This window comes from Lithobates pipiens, unplaced genomic scaffold, assembly GCF_037356315.1.
Source record: "Lithobates pipiens isolate NorthernLeopardFrog02 unplaced genomic scaffold, aLitPip1_a1.2 Scaffold_18, whole genome shotgun sequence".
NCBI classification, from domain to species: Eukaryota; Metazoa; Chordata; class Amphibia; order Anura; family Ranidae; genus Lithobates; species Lithobates pipiens.
In genome coordinates, this window is record NW_027507758.1 from 608073790 (window position 1) to 608096237 (window position 22448).

The 22448-nt window shown below is 43.8% G+C and overlaps 1 protein-coding gene across 8 annotated transcripts in view; it reads right to left on the reverse strand.

Annotated features, from left to right (window-relative positions):
• Positions 1-22448, reverse strand: part of LOC143989238 (uncharacterized) — a 484136-nt gene that overhangs the window by 38241 nt on the left and 423447 nt on the right. For 5 of the 8 annotated variants that reach the window (XM_077489308.1, XM_077489304.1, XM_077489310.1 and 2 more), the window contains one exon: positions 7560-7697. The exons of the other annotated variants lie outside the window; for them this stretch is intronic. In XM_077489308.1, the coding sequence (XP_077345434.1) occupies positions 7560-7697 (138 nt within the window). The remainder of the gene's footprint in view (positions 1-7559; positions 7698-22448) is intronic. 8 annotated transcript variants of the gene reach the window in all.

Here is a 22448-nt window from a genome sequence, read left to right on the forward strand (position 1 = left end):
CACGGTCGGAGAATCCGTCGGAATGTGTCCCATCGGACCGTGTCGTCAGATAATCCGACTGTGTGTGGTATGCATCGGACTGATTCCGTCGGAATATCCGTCGGACCCAATTTTCCAACATGTTGGAAATATTTCCCGACCAACTGGGCCGGTCAGACATACTCCGATCATGTGTAGCGAATTTTGATCGGACCAAGTGCCACGCATGCTCAGATCAAATTCCTACATCAAAGCTATTGGCTACTAGCCTGAATGTAGTCCCATCGTAACGAAATTACGTCATCACGTTCTGAAAGATCGGATTTTTCGACAACTTAGTCCGACCGTGTGTATGCAACAGTTTCGGACAAGATCCGACGGACAAAATCCGACGGATTTGGTTGTCGAAATCTCCGACCGTATGTACAGGGGCTTAATTGGGGATGTTTGTCCTTTATCACCATGTTTCACTGCATTTTTTTTTTTTAAAGATTTATTTTTTAAAGATTAATTTATTCACTTTAATTCATCTACCAATGTGTTGCACCTTTCACATATTGTGTTGCAAATTGTTTGCACAATCTTCTATATGCAATGTCCGTTGACAGACATTACCATACACAGACAATTGTGCTTCTCTGTTCCAGCATGTCTGCATCCCTGTGTACAAAGCCAGCTCCATAAAGACATGGTAAGGCCAATTTGGTGTGGAAGAACTGGAATGGTCTGTATAGAGAACTGACCTCAACTCTGCTGAACACCTTTGGACTTCAACCCTGCTGAACACATTTGGACCTCAACAATACTGAACACCTTTGGACTTAAATCCTACTGAACATCTTTGGACTTCACCCCTACTGAACACCTTTGGACTTCAACCCTACTGAACACCTTTGGACTTCACCCCTACTGAACACCTTTGGACTTCACCCCTACTGAACACATTTGGACTTCACCCCTACTGAACACCTTTGGACTTCACCCCTACTGAACACATTTGGACTTCAACCCTACTGAACACCTTTGGACTTCAACACTACTGAACACCTTTGGACTTCAACCCTGCTGAACACCTTTGGACTTCAACCCTACTGAACACCTTTGGACTTCAACCCTACTGAACACCTTCAAACTTCAACCCTACTGAACACCTTTAGACCTCAACCCTACTAAACACCTTTGTTTCAAATTTCCTTTTTATTTTTATTTTTCAAAATTAACCATAATACATACTGGTTCATTTACAACATCATACATAAAAACCCTCTCAATATATAACCAATTTACTAACATATCCCCATACACACAGAGAAGAGAAAAAAAATTTAAATAAAAAAAATTAAAATAAAGGCCCAACCCCCCCCCCCCCCTCGCTTCTTATCATCTCTCTTCCCTTTCCCCCCTCCTTACCTATCTCTCCTCCCTCTAATATCCCTATTGCCCCCTCCTATCCTCTCTCTCTCCTTCCCTCTCCCCCTCCCTTACATTATAAGTATTCCTTCATTCCATTAGAGAACCTAAACTCTTCCCATTGTTTCCATACAATTGGTAGTTGATTATTTATATATCCTTCTTCTCTTATTTGTTTTTCCATAAAGCATATTTCGTTCATTTCACATATCCATTCCCCTATTGTTGGGCTCGTTGTTTCTTTCCATCTACGTGCTATTATTGTTTTAGCTGCTGTTGTCATATGTTGTATTATCCCCTTTTTCATCCTGTGCACTGTATCTGACGTAAGAAAGAATAATGCTATCTTCACATCTGGAGCCAGTCTTTTTCCAGTCACTTTTTGATATATCTCGAAAATCCTTAACCAGAAATGTTTTACTTTCTTACAACTGAACCAAATATGCTCCATTGTCCCTTTTTCTATCCCACACCCCCAACATTTATCTGTATTACCTTTATTAATTATTTTTAATGCCACTGGACACCAATATCACCTCATTGTTACTTTATAATTTCGTTCTTGATATTTTAACGCCATTGAGGTTTTGTGTACTATTCCTAAAAAAAAATTCCATTCTTCTTCTACAATTATCTCTCCTAGCTCTTCTTCCCACTTTCTTATTCCTGTTAAGTCTCTAATATATCCTGTGGGTAACAGTGATACATATATTTTAGAAAGTTTATTCTTATAGTTCTGCTCCTTTAATATTATCTGCTCAAATTTAGTTAATGGTCTATTTATTACGTTTATATTTGTTTCAATAAATGTTTCTAGTTGATGATATTGTAACCAATGTTTTTTTATTTCTAATCCAAGATCACTAATACTAGGCATATTACCATCCACCAGGATCTGGACCAGTCTTATATTCTCCCTCCTGTTCCATTTCAAATAGCTAACGCTTCCCATTGCTGGCTCAAATTCCGGGTTGGACATCAATGGGGAGAAGGGTCCAGTCCTGGAGGATAGCTTTCCTTTTTTAAGCACCGCATCCCATATTTTTAAAGTAGCTCTCACAAAAATTGGTAGTTCCTTTTTTTTTTCCCCTTAATTTAGGTCTTATCCATGGCAGGAATTTTAACTGTGTACCTGCAATATCCTCTTCCAGCATTACCCATTGTTTATTTTTACTGTCATGTTGCCAATTTATAATTCTAACCAGTGATGCCGCTTGCATATATTTAAAAAAATCAGGTAATGCCAAACCTCCATTTTCTTTTGTTCTAGTTAATGTTTCTCTTTTTATTCGGGAGGTTTTTTTTGTCCATATAAAACTATTTATAGCCTTTCTTAAATCTATCATTATCCTCTTAGATAAAGCGATAGGTAACGTTTGGAATGCATAAAAAATCTTTGGTAATAATTCCATTTTTACTATATTTATTCTCCCTAACCATGAGTGTGTTATTCTTTCATATTTTTGCAGTTGTTTTATTACTTTACGTATAATCACATTATGATTGAGTTCTTGTATTTGCTTCAGATCCTTCGGGATCATAATGCCCAAATATTTAATCATCTCTTTCTGCCATTTAAACAGAAAATCTTTTTGTAAGAGTAGTTGCATTTTATCTTCTAAAGTAATATTCATCATTTCAGATTTTTCGTATGTTACCTTGAAGTTACTTAATTCCCCAAATCTATCAAGTTCCTTTATTATATTAGGGATTGTTATAATAGGATTTGTTATATAAAGTAATAAATCATCAGCGTATACTGCCAGTTTATACTCCTTATCTTTAATCTTAATCCCTTGTATATCTTTATTTTCCCTTATTGCATTAATTAAGTGTTCCATTACTATTATATATAATAAAGGAGATAGGGGGCATCCTTGACGGGTCCCATTTGATACCTTTATAAACTCTGAAAGCATCCCATTTATTCTTACTTTGGCTCTTGAGTTGGCATATAGTGCCATAATCCTGCCTATCATCCTAGGACCCAGTCCTATCTGTAATAATGCCTCTTCTAAGAACCGCCATTCCACCCTATCAAAAGCTTTCTCGGCATCTATAGTTAATAAACAGGCTGGGATGGCGGTTCTCTGAACATACTCCATAAGCGTGCATGTCTTTATTATATTATCCCTAGTTTCTCGCCCCTTTATAAACCCTGTTTGATCTAACTTTATATATTCCCGCATTCTTGGAGTTAATCTATTAGAAATAATTTTTGAATATAATCTAATATCGATATTTGTTAATAAAATACTAAACACCTTTGGACCTCTACAATACTAAACACCTTTGGACTTAAACCCTGTTATACACCTTTGCACTTCAACCCTACTGAACACCTTTGGACTTCAACCCTACTGAACAACTTTGGACTTCAACCCTACTGAACACCTGTGGACCTCAAACCTACTAAACCCCTTGGAACTTCAACCCTACTGAACACCTTTGGACCTCAACCCCACTGAACACTTTTGGAATTAAACCCTTCTAAACACCACAATCCAACTTAACATCTTGGGACTTCAACGTTACTGAACACCTTTGGACCTCAACCCTTCTGAACACCTTGGACCTCAACCTTATTAAACACCTTTGAACTTCAACCCTACTGAACACTTTTGGACTTCCGCCCTACTGAACACCTTTTGGACTTTAATCCTACTGAACCCCTTTAGGCTTCAACCCTAATGAACACTTTTGGGATTGAAACACTGATTGTGAGCCAGGTCTTTTCTTCCAACATCAGTGCCTGACCTCAAAAATGGGCACAAATTCCCACAGACCTTTCCAAACTAATCCAAAAAGTATGAGTCTCTGTGGATCACAGCACCAGACTGTGACACCGTACTCCAGTAGAATGCAGAGGGGGCTTGGCTACATGTTTCAGCACTGCCCTGCTCCTTTGTGAAGCCTTGGGATTGACAAGGAAGCTGGGTGGCTCCAAAATGCTTGATGCCTTCAAAAAAAGCCATGTCCCCTTTGCGGTCCACCAGCATATGACGTATTTTGCGGTCCAGCACTGTGCTTCGCAGGAACCCATGTTTCCTTGTTCCAGCTGCTTTCTGATGTTTCCATACAACCCATCTTGCAGCAGTGATATGGATTCCAGGCCTGGGATGAAGGATATTCTGGAACTAAAGAGCTGGCAGTTCCCTGAATTCTGTTGACAGGTGCTGATATTTAATTAATGTATGTGAGTTGCCAATCGTCTTTTTATTCATTAAAGGTCTTATATTGCTACACTTATCCTGGCGCCCTCTTGTGTCCTCTTGCCTGTACAGGGATTTCTTCTGTCTTTGAGGTTCTGCAGCTAATTTATCAGGATCAGCTTGGGGTTCCCCATTGATGAACTATGATGGACTATCTCCTGCTGTATAGCCTCTAGTGTTTCTTAATCAATTTCCTTTAGTAACTATCAGTGTATACCTCTTATTTTGCACCAAATTTTGATGTTTGTGTACCATTTTTGTTCAGCCATCACCCAGGGTCACCTTCTACTTGCTAAGATGTCAGCTCAGAGAAGACACAATTATACAATCCTGGTGCTGGTGCAGTTCCTGGCTGAGTTCACAAAGGTCTGACATACTGTAGATCAGACCCTTTTGCCTCCTCTTACCTTATGACTCACTACTACAGTGTTACAATATACAGTCTGTGAGATCGCTGGGAGAGAGGAGACTGAGGCAATGCTTCCTTCTGTCTGCAACAGAATTATGACTTTATTTCAGCCAAAGCACTCACTGACCGGAGCTTAAGGATGGATTTGTAATGACAAAAGGTGGATCATTTCTGAAAAAAGTATACTGTTGGCATAAATTATGACATATGCCAGTTATTAATTCATGTGGATCTATAAAGCTACAGAAAGTAGGCCGCCATTATTGATTTTTTTTTTCTGGAAATGCCAGTTGAGCCGAGTTTCATAGACTCGGTGATCACAGAGCGTGTCACGTGCACCCCACAGGGAGGTGCTGACAGCGCATAATCGGAAAGGCCCGCGCTGTAGCTGTCTTTTGGTTATAGCGTGGGCAGGAGAAGGTTAAAAAAAACTTGTCCAAAAAAAATTACTGATCCTGACCTTTGACCTGCCCCCTGACCCAAACACTAACCCTGACACTGACCTTGATCCATAGGTCAGCGCACGGGGTGTGCCTGGGCACACCCTAATCAGTCTATTTGGCGCAGATTACCCCGTTAAAACCCCAGATTTTTCACCAAAGCTCCTAAAAAAAAATTGTCTGTGCGGCTTGCTCCCAGCACAGAGAGCGATATGCAAATATGCCACCCCAGGGAAAAGAGCCCATTCTAGTCGGGCTGGATATTTGTGTTAGGTCAGCGTGAAGAGGTACAACAATTACAGTTTCTAAAACTGATACAATGCAGATCAGATGCTATCCTAAACCTAAAACTCAGGATTTGTTGTCTGACCTTCCCCTTTGAAGTCCATGGAAAGCGCGTCTTCTGCTCCCCTCCCATGGTTGATAATTAAGAAATGATGGGAAGGGGAATTACTTCTAGTTCATATGCCCCAGTAGAAGACCTAGCAGTCGAAATGCATAGGGACAGCACTTTCTGCTTTCCATCTTTTTAATAGCACGCGATTTTTTATACTTACTATTTTTTATGTATGGCATTTTAACCTCAATAAACCTTCAATGGTTGATCTATGCTATGTGGAGCGTTTCCATATCTTTTTTCCCCTATATGCTCGGCATCTGACGGATACCCCTGGAGCAACACTTGAGGGACCGATTTTGGCCATCTATTCAGTTCGGAGCTACCTGCTCGGAATCGTGGACTCCTATTGAAGTGGATGTGGATTCGTGCCTCAGTCTGGGTGTTACCTTCAAGTCGGGTACCGATACCCCAGGGGAACAAAGCTCCAGCACAACAAGCCCAGACAGTCCAGCTGCTCCACAGAGCACCACGAACAGTCCAGAGCTCTCTGAATATTCGGTTGTGGGCCCAGGCAAAGAGGGCATGGGAGATGTGGGTAGCCCTCATTCTCTTGTGGCCCCGGGACTTCAAACAGAAGCTGATGATTTGCAACAGGACTTCAACAAGGACACTGAGTCTTGCCGCCCTTTGTGGTCAAAATGTGGGCAGCTTCCTGCAAAATACTGTCATTTGAGTTTGGTATGTTTTGCCTTTATGCTGTTGTTATATCCCAGCCTCTCTCAACCTTTTCAACACAGAGGAACCCTTGAAATAGTTCTCCGGTCTCGAGGAACCCCTGCTAAAAATTTGAAATCTACAATTCATGATACATTAGTGTGATGGTCAGTGGGAGGAATGGTCCTTACACTTGTGGTCATTGGGAAGAATTACCTCCTTACATATAGCTAAAAAGATCAATGGTGTCGGTGGGAACTTATCCGAGAGGTAGAAATTGCCCAATGCTGAAGGAACCCCTAGCAACCTCTGGAGAAACCCTGGTTGAGAATCACTGTTATATCCTATGCTCTGTTTCTCCTGTGTTTTCATGCTGAGGGCATCATCTGTCAAAGAGGGGGGAATGTAGGCAGGTGTAGTCTTTTTTCCTCACTGCAGGTGTCGCTCAACCGCAGCGTCAAAGCAGGTGGGGGAGAAAGTCGAGAGGAACCCAGTTCTTCTATGGTTTCCTCAGTCACAGGAAGGCAATCCGATTGGTGCTGGAACCCCGTGTGACTTTAGCAGCCTTCTTGGGACAGGCAGAGTGTATTTAGGACCCTGGCTCCTGGGTTTGGCATGCATTTGGCGTGTGGCTAGAGGAGAGACAGGTCACTCGTATGTCAGGGACAGGGCTTAGCTTCAAGAAAAGGTTCCAGAGGAGTAGGGAAAGTCCATCCTTTCTGAAAGCCTCCCCCATTTCGGTGCAGAATGGCCAGGCCAAATTACGCTCTTTGAGACAGGTGCAGTCGGCACATCTGGTCCTCCATTATACTGCCGCTTATCTGTTACAACATGTGAGCATTCCTGGTTGGGTTGCCTTCCCACAGGTCTGTTTTGTATTCCTGGACTTCTGTTACAATATATTCTTGTTACCGTACTTGGACTTACGTGTTTTCTGCCCGCCACATCACGCTGCACCTTCCCACAAATAAGCAGGCTGTATAAGAAGAAGTGACTAAAGAAAATGCAAAGCTGCAGGTCCCTAATAAGGGTGTAGCAGGACTGTGATATGATACCTGGTTCTGGGTTCCAGCAATTCATGCCACAGATAGCACAACACTTCTTCTCTTCAGAGCAATCGTTGTCACTTTCGCAGGTATAATCATCCCTCTTACAAAAGATTTTAAGGGGCGATGGACAATTTCCAGGTCTGACTGTGGAGGGAGGACAGAGAAATGTTGCACCCAATGAACACAGGACAATAGGCTCAATTCATGAAGCTTTACACAATGATAAGGATATTTATTTCAGCTATGTGACTGTTATTTTCAAACCTCTTTGGATGGGTTAAAAATAACTGTCACCTTTATGAAAATAGGGATCCTTATCCTGGTGAACTAAATTAATTTAGTCAGGGGGAGTATAGAGGGACTGGTTTATACAAATGCATTGTACTCACGGTCGGAAATTCCAACGGAAAAGGTCCGATCGGATTATATTGTCGGAAAATCCGATCGTGTGTGGGCTCTATCAGACTTGTTCCGTTGAGCAGGATCTCAAATTACCAGATAAAAAAATACGATCTGACTTTTTCTGATCGTTTGTAGAGAATTCTGATCGGAAAAGTGCCACGCATGCTCAGATCAAATTACGAGACCAAAGCTATTGGCTACTAGACTCAACGTAGTCCTGTCGTAACGAACGAACATCATCACGTTCCAAATGATCGGATTTTCCGACAACTTTGTCCGACCGTATGTATGCAACACCAGTTTAGGACAAAATCCTTCGGAAAAAATCAGACGGATTTTGTGGTCGGAATGTCTGACCGTGTGTACAAGGCATTAGGCTAATGGCACACATTAAGAGTATTTGAACAATAAAGGACACCATTGGTATACACAGACAGTTTTTCAAAAAGTCTTACAGTGCAATTATTCACTTTGCCTTAATTTCAACATTTGCTTGATACATTTTTTTCCCATAACTCCCAAGAGCCACTTAAAACTATTACACCCTTAAAATCCTCCAAAAAATAAAAAATCTATTTTCTTGACATCTCCTATTTTCTTGAATTGCTCAGTCCAAAGTACCATGGGACTAGCAGTCTTCCGGGAATCAGAAAACTTTATTAAGTTTGATGCGCAGGACACATGATAGGTTAGTACCGATGGATTGTCCAAACAAGCCAGAGTATGGAAGTTTAATGACTTTATCATGCAAGGTCCTAGGCCTTGTCTTTGTAATACACCGTAGAGGGCATGTACAAAGGTGCTAACACGGCACTGAAGGCCAATCAGAAACCTGGGGCAAAATGAAGGGACTTTACAGTTCTACCATGACACAATGTTTGGTCACTTGCCAGGAGCACTGCCTGGAGTATTCCCAATACTGGCACTAGGGATTACTGGCTGTCCTATTGCCTATTACTCCCTGTTGGATGGGGTCATTAAGGCTAAGGCACCTAGACATGTCTGAATGACCACCAGCTCTGGTTGAAGTTGTATATAGTGAAAACAGGTCATCCTATAGTAGAAACACCACTGCAGTACAAATAACCCTCCAAGAGGGATCAGAGTGCTGGGGGGATATCTGGGATGTAGAGGGGTCAGATTGCTGGGGGATATCTGAGGTGTAGAGGGGTCAGAATGCTGCTGATTATCTGGGTGTAGAGGGGTCTGAGTGCTGGAGATACCTGGTGTGTAGAGGGGTCAGAGTGCTGGGGGGATAGCTGGGGTGTAGAGGGGTCAGAGTCCTGGGGGATAGCTTGGGTGTAGAAGGGTCAGAATGCTGGGGGGCTATCTGGGGTGTAGAGAGGTGAGAGTGCTGGGGGGATATCTGGGGTGTAGAAGGGTCAAAGTGCTGGGGGGATATCTGGGGTGTAGAGGGGTCAGAGTGCTGGGGGGATATCGGGGGTGTAGAGGGGCCATTGTCCAACTTTATTTATTTTTTTTAAACTTCTTTTTATTCTTAGTAATTGTTACAGACAGGTATGGTATAACAGACATTTTACATCAGGGTATAGTACAAACAGGATATCATTCAAGTTATCAATTCTTACATTCTTAGTTTCCCTGTACTTTATTTATTCAGTAAGTGTGTACTTTTTCTCCCCCCCCCCCTCCCCCTAATCTCAAGCAACAATAAACAAACAAACAAACAAACTGTTGCACGCATATTTTGGATAATCAGGTGGCAAAAGGTGCTAAGCTCAGACCCATTCCCCTGGGCTCAAGAGAGCCTCCATGGTATTACTCTCATATAACGTCAGGTTCACAATTCAGAAGTTCCACACGTTTCTACCTTTTCCACCCAATCTCCCCATATTTTAAGAAACTTCCCTGCCCTTCCCCTCGTCTCATAGGTTATTTTGTATACCGGTATATCTTGATTAATCAAGGCTTTCCATCTGTTTAAGGAGATCATTGCGGTTTGTGTCCATTGTAAGAGTATAGTCTTCCTAGCATATTATAGTAGAAAGTGCAAAAACTGTTTGTGGTAACTACTAAGTTCTACTTCCTCAAAGACCGAGAGGAGACACCATTTAGGACTACATATATTGGGCAGGTCAAAAGTGACCGCAATAAAGTGGGTCACCTGAGACCAAAACGGTCTTATCTTCTCACAGTCCCATAGCATATGTAGCAAGTTTCCTTCCCCTCTACCACACTTATGACACACTGGGCTGGGTATTTTCCGCATACGAAAAAGTCGCAGAGGAGTGTAATATATCCTGTGAAAAATACGTATCTGTATCATTCTATCTCTGGCGGAGATAGCAGTGCCAAAATACGTATCCAGGAGTTCCTCCCAGTTATCCTCTGAAAGCTCAGGTATATCCCTCGTCCAGTGTTTCAGGATTTGTAATCTAGTAGCCCTGGGTTCATTCAGTATCTTGTAATAAGTGGAAACTAGTTTTACATGTTCTGGGCGTGCTAGCGCTCCCTCTAATGTAGAATTCTGAAAAAAGACATCCCTGAGTCCCAGCTGAGAGTTAGATGCGTGTTTTAGTTGTAAATATCTAAATCTCCATGTCTCAGGTATACCCAGCTCCTGTCGCAGCATTGGGAATGTTTTAAAGCCCCCCTCCTCGTATAGTTGGTGAACGTATTTTAAGCCCTTCGCAGCCTACCTGCCTGCATCAGGTAAATCACGAAAATGTGGAAATGACGGGTTATTCCATATGGGCTGATTGGGTGAGATCGTAGAGTGGGCTTCAGGCACCAGTGTCTGACACAGTTTAAAGATTTTGAGAGAGACCTTGATCATGTCTGTACCGCTCCTCCCAGCAACTCCCCCCCCTAAATATGACGTTCGATAGAGCCTCATAGGAGGAAAGCAATGCTGCCTCTGCCGCAGTCGCAGCATTATTCAGTTGTGGGAACAGCCACCAGTGTACATATACCAGTTGTGAGGCATAGTAGTAAAGTCTCAGGTTTGGTAGTGCTAGTCCCCCCTTATTTATGGGTAATTGCAGAGTAGTCATTGCTATCCGTGGGTTTTTAGGAAACCACAGAAATGTGGATACTAAAGAGTCGATCTCTTGAAAAATCACTTTGGGCACATAGACCAGGCAGTTTGCTAAGATGTATAATAGTTTGGGGAAAAATACAATTTTAAACAAATTGGCCCTCCCCATCAATGTCAGGGGTAAGTTAACCCAGTTATTAAGTTTACCCTTAAGGGAAGCTATACAAAGGAGAAGATTATCTGAGATATACTTCGTAATTTGTAGCTGAACCAACACACCCAAATATTTAAACTTTGTGGCAATCTGCAATGGACAGTTTTGTGGTAAGTGATCAGGAGAGTCCGAGTCTATTGGGAATACAATGGATTTGGTCCAGTTAATTTTCAGCCCTGAATATGCGCCAAAAGCAGTGATCAACTGCAGCAGCCTGGGGATCGTACATTTTGGATTCGACAAATAAAGCAGCATTTCATCGGCATATAGTGATATACGCTCTTCCAACGACCCTATCCACGTGCCCTGTAACTCCGCGGAACCACTTAACAGCCTTGCCAGCGGCTCTATTGCCAACGCATATAGAAGGGGTGACAGAGGACAACCCTGCCGGGTGCCTCTACGAATTCTAAAGGGTTTAGAAATGGTACCGTTAAGCCGAAGGCGTGCTATAGGTTGGTCATACAATATTCTAATCCAGGTAATAACATTGTTTCCGAATCCAAATTTTTCCATAATGTAAAGGAGATAAGGCCATTCCACTGAATCAAACGCCTTATGGGCGTCCAGGGACACTATCGCTCTAGGGACTGTTAGTGGATTAGGGGCCTGTAGATTGGTATATAATCTGCGAACGTTACTATATGTAGATCTTCCGGGGATAAATCCGGTCTGATCCAGGTTAATTAGGGTGTTAATTCCAGAATTTAATCGAGTGGCTAAAATTTTAGATAAAAATTTTAGGTCCGTATTAATTAGTGAGGTTGGTCTGTATGATTCACATTAATGAGGGTCTTTTTTGGGTTTGGGGATTAATACAATAAGTGCTTCTTTCATGGATGGGGGTAGGCAGCGCTGCGTAAAAATGGTTGAGAAAAGTTTACAGAGTCTGGGGACTAGGATATCTTGATATTCTAGATACCATTCAATGGGAAACCCATCTGGACCCGGGGTTTTGTGTTTAGCAAAGTTTTTAATGGTGAGCGTTATCTCCTCAACAGAAATGGGCGATTCCAGTGACATCTTCTGTTCTAAGGGCAACACAGGGAAGTCAATTGTATCAACATATTCATATAGTTCAGGAATGGTATAGTGGGCCTGTGATCGATATAAGTTTGTGTAAAAGTTCTGGAAAGTCTCCATGATCTCATCCTGTGTGTCTCTAAGTGTATCAGAAGCATCATAGATGCAAGGGATGAAAATGGGGTCAGGGAGCGGTGCGGCCAAAAACGCCAGCAGTTTTCCGCTTCTATCGCCCATTTCAAAAATCTGCTGACGTTGGTACAGGGTTTTTTCTGAGTCTTTGAAAGAAGTGCTAGTTCATACTCTCTACTAATGCTCTGTATGTTCTGATAACAGAGAGGAGAAGGATCCCTAACATAGCAATCCTCCGCCTCCTTTAGCTGAGAGGCCAACTCTCGTAGGCGCTCCCCATTTGCCCTCCTCAGATCTAGTACCCCCTTCATGTAGGCCCCTCTAGAAACCGCCTTAAAAGCATCCCAAGTAATTAATTCGGGGACCTCGTCCCTGTTTTCCTGCCAAAAGTTCGCCACTGCGTCTTTACATGTATATGTCACCATGGGCTCCTGCAGCCAATATGAGCTCATCCGCCACACCCGGTCGCCCAAGTTTGTGCGTGTTCTCATAGTCAATTGCAGGGGTGAGTGATCTGAGACTGCCCTCGGTAAGTAGGAAATCTCCTCTACTCCGGGCAACGCAGCCCCAGAGAGAAAAAACATATCCAGCCTAGAAAGAGATCTATAGGACGCCGATGCACAAGAGAACTCCCGCAACTCCGGGTGCTTCCAACGCCATACCTCCTTCAGGTCATAGGACGTGGCCCAATCACTTAACACTGGGGACGACAGTCTAGTGCATCAGAGCCTATCTTGATCTGTGCTCATAACCTGGTTAAAGTCTCCTCCTATAAGGAGGTGACCTTGTAACATGGGGAGCACCACCATCATACAGTCCCTTAGCCGCTGCAATTCAAAGGGTGGCGGCATATACATATTCACTAAAGTATATAACACTCCCAGGTATTGTAAAACCACCACAACATAGCAACCCTGCGGGTCAGTCTTGACCTCCAGTATCTGGACCGGTAAAGACCTTAATATAAGTACGGTATAGATACACCTCTAGAGTAACTTGAATAAGTTGCGTGAAAGGCATGTGCAATGTATCTCTTCTTTAGGGCCATGACCCGGGATCCCACCAGGTGAGTTTCTTGGAGCATAAGTATTTGCGCCTTAGTACGTTTTAGGTAATCAAAGACGAGTGATCTCTTAATCTTTGAATTAAGTCCTCTGACATTCCAAGTGATACAATTAAAACTCATCGGTGGGATGCAGAGCCCATACAACAGAAAAGGGGAGAGAGGACAGTCCAGTAAGAACCCGGTCCCCATCCCCCCCTGTCTACTAATATATCTTGAACATTTCGTAAGGGAATCAAAAAAAACTGATCACTTCTATTCCACCATTTTTTTCGCTGCCAGTTTATGCGTGCCATGTCTATGCAATAAAAACAGAAAAAACAACCCGAACTCAACCATCCAAGTTCCCCCCTCCCCCCTCCCTGCTCATTGCCCCCAACTGTAATGAGCTTCATCCCAAAAACCAAAAAGGAAAAACAGTTTAGTCTAGGTAGTGACCAGGCGTATCTCCCAGTTGCAGTTAGTAGTATAACCTTGTCAGGTCAATCAAGGGGAATCTTGGTCATCCCCCGGCAAATCATAGTAAATGAAAGGCACCCAATGCTGTTACAAAATGAAGATGTGTGCATCCTTTGCTGGGTTATGGGCACCAGATCTAGGTCTGCCAGGTAAATGTGAGGGTAACACATCACTAAACATGACTCCTGGATAGGACAACATAGAGATATATCACATGATGTGCACCCCAGCCCGCAGTCAGCGAATCCATCTGTAATAGACAAGGGCAATCTCATCGATGACTGTGTAGCACCCTAGAGAGATAGGTTTATTGCAGTCCATCTAACCATTCCGAAGCTTCTGTGGGTGAAAGAAAAAATTGTACTCTGCCTTCATTAACCATTCTCAGCTTGGCAGGATACATCATGCTGTAAGGAAGGTGTTTTTCTCGTAGACGCTTCTTAACATGGAGGAAAGCTGCTCTTTGTTTTTGAGTGGTGGCAGAAAAATCAGGGAAAATGGAGATTTTCTTTCCGTTATATTGTATATCTTGTAAATTCCGGGCAGTACGTATAATACATTCTTTGTCCCGAAAGTGGAGCAGTTTTGCCAGGATGGGATGTGGGGCGCTCCAGGGGGCATAGGGTGCATAGGTACCATATGAGCCCGTTCAATAGCGAATAAAGGTGACAGGGCCTCCCGCCCCAGCAGATTTCCCAGCCATTGCTCCAGGAATTGCTCTGTGTCCCTGCCTTCCGCGCCTTCCGGAAAGCCCACGAATCGCAGATTGTTTCTGCGCATTCGGTCTTCAAGGTCTCCCAATTTAGTGGCATGATCTTTAAGCTCCTGTTGGTGCGTGCGGATAGTAGCAGACATAGGCTGTATACTGTCCTCCATATCACTGATTCTTTGCTCTGCAGTAGAGATCCTAGAGCGAATCTTCTGCATGTCATGTTTAACAATAGATAAATCCAGTCTGACTGTTTCGATCGGTGTTGTTAGTGTGGTCTGGCATTGATGTATAGCCTCCATCACGTGTTTTAAAGTGAGCTCTTCCTCACCCTCCACCGTCCCCTCAGCCTCCACCTCCCGGTCCGCCTGTTGTGGTAGCTCGCCAGGGTCACTGTCTTTCTCCCAGGCCCCTTCCTCCTCCCATGGCTCCATGTCCTCCTCCGCCAGTGGCATCACCGGCGGAGGGGTATGCTGACTGTGCGGGGAGTCCGCAAAATGTTCCTTAATGGTTGTCGGGGGTTTAGTTTTAGTGGTAGTGCCTGAAGATGACTGTGTACTGCCTGAAGGGCCAGACTCATCTCTCGCCTGCGGCTTGCTTTTCGGCGGTTTGCCATTAGAGGAGGACGCGCCGGCGCCATCTTTAGCCTTGCTCACGGTCTGCGAGGCCGCTCGCTCCGCAGCATGTTTATGACTCACTGGCCCGTTCCGACCCATTCTAACGGGTCCTGGTGAAGGCGGGGGTTGTCCCGGTGGTGTCTACGAGACAGGGATGGAATCGGTGTGGTCGGATGCTATGCAGGATACTTTGGTGCCGGAGGAGCTCTCAAGACACGCTTTCTACATGTCCGCCGCTGGCCACGCCCCCCTTGCCATTGTCCAATTTAGCAGATATATTATATGCACAGGACAGCTTTCAAATCAAGAAAATAGATGTCAAAAAAATAGATTTTTTCTTTTTGGAGGATTTTAAGGGTGGAATAGTTTTAAGTGGCTCCTGGGAGTTACGGAAAAATGTTTTATCAAGCAAATGTTGACATTAAGGCAAAGTAAATCATTTCACTGTAAAGTGTTTTTGAAAACCTGTCTGTGTATACCCATAGTGTCCTTTATTGTTCAAATAGTCTTAATATGTGCCAGAGTATAAACCAGTCCCTCTCTATACTCTCCCTGACTAATTAGATTTAATTCACAAGGATAAGGATCCATATTATCATTAAGGTGACAGTTATTTTTAACCAATCCAAAGAGGTTTGAAAATAACAGTCACATAGCTGAAATAAATATCCTTATCCTTGTGTAAAGCTTCATGAATTGAGCCTGTGTTCATTGGGTACAACACTGTTGACTTTTTCTGTCCTCTCTCCACAGTCAGACCTGGAAAATGTCCATTGCCCCTTAAAATCTTTTGTAAGAGGGATGATTATACCTGCAAAAGTGACGACGATTTCTCTGGAGAGAAGCAGTCTAGCAAAGGGGCAGTATAATGGAGCACCAGAGGTGCCGACGGCACCTGTCTTAAAGAGCGTAATTTGGCCTGGCCACTCTGCACCCAAATGGGGGAGGCTTTCCAGCAAGGATGGACTTTCCCTGCTCCTCTGGAACCTTTTCTTGAAGCCAAGCCCCGTCTATGACAGATGGGTGACCTGTCTCTCCTCTAGCCACATACAACATGTGTGCCAAACCCAGGAGCCAGGGTCCTAAATACACTCTGCCTGTCCCAAGAAGGCTGCTAAAGTCACACGGGGTGCCAGCATCCAACCAGATTGCCTTCCAGTGGAAACCATAGAAGAACTGGGTTCCTCTTGACTTTCTCCCCCACCTGCACTGACGCTGCGGTGAAAAACACAGCATGAAAACCACAGGTGAAGCAGAGCATAGGATATACAGTAACAACAGCATAAAGGCAAAACATACCAAACTCAAATGACACAGTTTGACCACAGCGGGTGGCAAGACTAAGTGTCCTTGTTGAAGTCCTGTTGCAAACCATCAGCTTCTGGTTGAGGTCCTGGGGCCACAGGAGGATGAGGGCTATCCACATCTCCCATGCCCTCTTTGCCTGGGCCCAAAACCAAATCTTCAGAGAGCTCTGGACTGTTCATGGTGCTCTGTCAGGTAGCTAGACTGTCTGGGCTTGCTGTGCTGGAGCTTTGTGCCCCTGGGGTATCAGGAGCTGAAGGCTGTAGCTGGAGAGGTGGGCAGATACCTTCCTCAGGCACCCCGCTACTTTTTCCATTATCGGCACTTTTTTTCTTTCGGCCACCCTGCCGAAAACACAAATTTCGGCCAAAATTTCGGTGCACCAATAGTATGTAGTATTTTCCCACTGTTTCTTTGCTATACAGAATGATTGTTCATGTAGTTAATGTGAAGTGCAACACAAAAGGGGAAGCTCCGCTTGTCTTCCTCCTACCTACTTGAAGTCTGTTTACCTGCGCTGTCTCCACTGTAGGGGCCCCAGAGCATTACTTTGCCTAGTGGCACATGATGCTATCAAGACGGCCTTTCTACCATTGCCCCATATCAGTGCCGCCTATCAGTGCCCATCATTGCTGCATATCAGCGGCCATCAGTGCAGCCTCATCAGCACACATCAGTGAAGGAGAAAAATTACTAATTTACAATTTTTTTTACCAGAAATTAAGAAAAAAAAAGTTTCTTTCAAAATTTTCGGTCTTTTTTTAGGTCTTGTTTAGAAAAAATAAAAAAAACCCATGGTAATAAAATACCACCAAAAGAACACTCTATTTGTGTGAAAAAAATGTCAAAAATGTCATATCGGTACGTTCGGTTACCATGCAATATTTTACTGTTCTGATTTGTTAATTAAAATTTTTATTGTTGAACCAAAATTCTTTGGTAAGAATAAAATACAAAATATGCATTGAAAAGTTTTTTCTCTATCTTATCTTCTTAACATTTGGCTGTCATATCCCCAAAAATTCTTATACCGCGTACACACGATCGGAAATTTGGCCAGCAAAAGTCCGATGTGAGCTCTTGGTCGGAAAATGTGACCATGTGTATGCTCCATTGACTTTTGCTGGCGGAATTCCCGCCAGCAAAAGATTGAGAGCAGGTTCTCTATTTTTCGGTTGGAAAAAGTTCAGATCGGAAATTACAATCGTCTGTAGCTGACGCGCAAAATTCCTACGCATGCTCGGAAACAATTCGACGCATGCTCAGAAGCATTGAACTTCATTTTCTCGGCTTGTTATAGTGTTGTACATCACTGAATTCTTGACAGTCAGAAGTTCCGAGAACTTTTGTGTGACCATGTGTATGCAAACCAAGCTTGAGCGGAATTCCGTTGATAAAAACATCCAAGATTTTTCAGACAGAAATTCCGCTCATGTGTATCTTTTTTTTATCTCATGGACTATATTTGATAAATAGTGTATATATATATATATATATATATATATATATATATATATATATATATATATATGCAATCATTCCATAAACACATACCACATACACTGCATATATAATTTTTGGAAAATTTGCCAATTAAAAAAAAATATATATATATGTCCCCGGAATACATTTTAAAAATCGGGTCACCTTATCTTATAGCATATAAGCAGTCTTTGACCATCTATTATAGCATGCTCTTAGGCTGTAACTAGGGATGAGCTCGGTGTTCGACTCGAACGCATGTTCGACTCGAACATCGGCCGTTCATCTGTTCGGCAAATTCAGAACTTTGTGAACCGTTCGCATCAAATTCGTGTGGCACGAATGGCCCACAATGCACTATGCCATCGCAGTGCATTGCTGGCTCATGATTGGCCAAGCATGCACTGTGACCCCGCATGATTGGCCAATCACAGCGCCAGCAGCGAGGAGAGCCATAATTGGCCACAGGCAGGATGCCTGTGGCCAATTGTAGCTCAGGAGGTTTAGTACACGCCCAACACTATATAAGGCCGCCAGCGTGGTGGCCTTGTGTAGTGTGTTCCGGCGTGCAGGGAAAGAGCAAGATAGGCAGGGACAGTGTTCTTTTCTCAGGCATCTGCAGGAGTTAAAGTGGGTGTTGTGTGCCTCCAGCACAGTATACACCTGTATCTACCCTTTTTTGCTGGTGTTCTCTCATACAGGCATCTGCAGAAGTTAGTGGGTGTTGTGTGCCCCCAGCACAGTATACACCCGTATCTACCCTTTTTTGCTGGTGTTCTCTAATACAGGCATCTGCAGGATATAGTGGGTGTTGTGTGCCTCCAGCACAGTATACACCTGTATCTACCCTTTTATGCTGGTGTTCTCTAAAAAGGCATCTGCAGGAGTTAGTGGGTGTTGTGTGCCTCCAGCACAGCACAGTATACACCTGTATCTAACCTTTTATGCTGGTGTTCTATAATACAGGCATTTGCAGGAGTTAAAGTGGGTGTTGTGTGCCTCCAGCACAGTATACACCTGAAGATACCCCTTATTGCTGGTGTTGTCTGTTGCATATCTTGCATATTAGCCTTTAAAATTTGCACTTTTGATTTCGAACGTTCGAGTCCCATAGACTTTAATAGGGTTCTAAAGTTCGTACAAATTTTTGGTTCGTTCAAAGGTTCTGGTGTGAACCGAACCGGGGGGTGTTCGGCTCATCCCTAGCTGTAACCATCTCCTGTAGCATATCAGCAGTCTTTGATCATCTAATATAGCATGTTCTAAGGCTTTGACAACCTCTTGTAGCATACAAGCAGTCTTTGACCATCTATTATAGCATGCTCTTAAGCCTCGTACACACGGTCGGAGAATCGGTCGGAATGTGTCCTATCGGACCGTGTCGTCGGATAATCTGACTGTGTGTGGTATGCATCCAGGGGCGGATCCAGGGGGGGGGGCAACAGGGAAATTGCCCCCCCCCCGACATAGTAGCAGTGAGCGTGAGACAGTGACATGTCATTGTCACATTCTCACTTGCTCTGTTCGCTTGTGCTGCTGCCTCCTCTGCCCGAGTCTCTCTCTCTTTCACATAACTCGATCAGCGGCGCAGAGAGAGACTTGTAGTCACGCCCAGCACTGAAGATCCTGAAGCTTTGACAGTTTCCATGGACACTTCTAAGCTGGATCAGCCTCGCCCCCTCCTCATTGGCCATTGACAGATACCAGGAGAAGGAACAGCGGTGGGTGGAGCCTCTCTCCTGCACTCCTTGCTAACGCCTGGGCCACCTGGCGTCTAGCAACGAGTGACGTCACGGTCCCGGTCAGTCACAGTGAGTCACGTGGAAGGGAGACACAGACAGACTCAGCGGAGCAGAGCTGCTGGAGCCTGGAGAACAGGTCAGGCAGCCGCAGCCAGGGAGAGTGGAGGAGTCAATTTTATGCCAGTGACTGTGATAATCAATCACAGTGTAATTGAGGCATTGAGTCACGGCTGTTCAGCTAAAAAACTAAGGCATCCAGCACAGTCTGCATAGCGCCAGCAATCTAAGTTCTGGAGTCCGCCCCTGACGGTGTTGGTCCCACCCACCCACCCATCTCCCCCCTCCATCTTGTCCACGGTACAGGCCTCCGCTCTGCCACCCCTGAGTTCGTTTTAGCTCCACCCACCTCCTCCATCTTCTCCACCGGTTTGCGCAGTGCAGTCTACAGGGTGAATTCTACATACACTATTGAGAAGATTACTGGATCCATCCATCCCATCCATCTCCACTCCATTGCTCCTGCATGGGAACGGTACCCCTCCCCTCACCAGAGTACCAAAAGAATTGCCTAAACGTGAGTAAAAGTATGAATAAATGTTATGTGACAAATCGCAAAATACATGTGTGCCATTATGTATGATTATTTCTTGTGATCCTGCGCTGCGTTACTTTGACTGGTTGATAATTGCGCGGTTGTGCAATCAATGCTGTACCAAAATTAAATTGATGTCCTTTTTTTCCCACAAATAGAGCTTTCTTTGGTGGCATTTGATCATCTCTGCGTTTTTTTAAATTTTTTGCGATATAAACAGAAAAAGAGCAAGAATTAAAAAAAAAAAAAAAAAAAAAAAAAAAAACAATATTTTTTGCTGTAAAAAATATTGCTTCCTCAGTTTAGGCCAATCTGTATTCTGCTCCATATTTTTTGAGAAAAAAAAATACCAATAAGTGTATATTGATTGGTTTGCGCAAAATTCATAGCGTCTACAAACTATATTTATGGCATTTATATTTAATTATTTTTTACTAGTAATGATGGCGATCAGTGATTTTTAGTGGTACTGCAACATTGCAGAGGAGAGATCGGACCAATAACTGACACTTTTGACACTTTTTGGGGACCAGTGACACTAATAGGGATCAGTGCTAAAAAATATGCACTGTCACGGTACTAATGACACTGGCAGGTAAGGGGTTAACAATTCATGGGTTGATCAAAGGGTTAACTGTGTGCCTAGGGGGTGCTTGCTAACTGTGATGAACAGAGTGATCTGTGTTCCTGGTTAGCAGGATCACTCTGTTTATCTCTGACAGAACGGCAGTCTGCCTTGTTGACATTTGCAGACCGCTGTCCTATCTTTGTGGGGAGCGATCGTGGGTGGCCAATCAGCACGCGCGTCTTCACTGGTTATTGCACCAAATGGCCTACAGGTATGTCATTTCGTGCAATAGAGCACACCTGCTGCAGTATATGTACTGCAGCTGGTCAGCCAGTGGTTAATCTAATTATAATGCAGAATATTGATTTAAAGCGGGGTTCCACCCTGAAGTGGAACTTCTGCTCATCGGAACCCGCCCCCCTCCGGTGTCACAATTGGCACGTTTCAGGGGGAGGGGGTGCAGATACCTGTCAAAGACAGGTATTTGCACCCACTTCCGGGCATAGACTCCCACGGGAGTCTATGCCTCTTCCTGTCCATGCGCGCTGTCTGCTGGGACACACACGGGTCCCAGAGACAGCGCACACCATTCCTATTAAGCTGCGCGGCTCGCGCATGCGCAGTAGGGAACCGGGAAGTGAAGCCACAATGCTTCACTTCCTGATTCCCTCACCTAGAATGGTGGCGGCAGCAGCCGAGAGCCGAGCAATCGATCTGCATCGGCTGCCGACATCGCTGGATCCTGGGACAGGTGAGTGTCCATTTATTAAAAGTCAGCAGCTGCAGTATTTGTAGCTGCTGGCTTTTAATATTTTTTTTCACAGTGAAATCCCTCTTTAAATGTGGAGCTGCAGAAGAGCAAACAGTGCTTTAATCTGGCCACCTGAATTTATTTTTTATATTTACATTTTGGAAACATTTGTTAAATCAATAAATCTAACACTGAATTTTAAACACTGACATGGCAATTGAGCAAAAATTTTCAGGTTTTCCGTGCAATATTTTGGTATTTTGTGGTACAAAAGTTTATAGCTTAAAGGAAACAGAACAGGTGAGTTTATGAGGAAAACAATGTAACCAATGTTGCTGTCATTTTAGGAAGAACATTAGGCCCCTTTCACGGATTCTGTTTAATTCAGCAGGGGATTGGCTGACTGTTGATTGGATGAGAGTGGGCGGATGACACATCTGTATCCGCCAACTTTATGAAGAGCAAACACAGACTAAGGCCGCGTACACACGGGCGGATTGTCTGCCCAACTAAGTTCGTCAGACAATCCGACAGACAGTCCGTTCAACTTTTGAATGAACGGACTTGACCACACACGATGAACAGACAGTCCGCTGAAAGCTTGCGCGATGACGTGTACAGCACGTACGACGGGACTAGAAATACGACGTCCAATACACTGCAATGCAACCTTCGGCGTGTAAATCCTTTCTGAGCATGCGCCATACTTAGTCCGTCCAACTTGCCTACTCACGAGCGGACTGTCCGCTGAAACCAAGTTTGGACGGACAAAATTACGGAAATTCCGAAAGACTTAGTCCATCAGACTGTCCGCTGAAAAAGTCCGCTGAAGCCCACA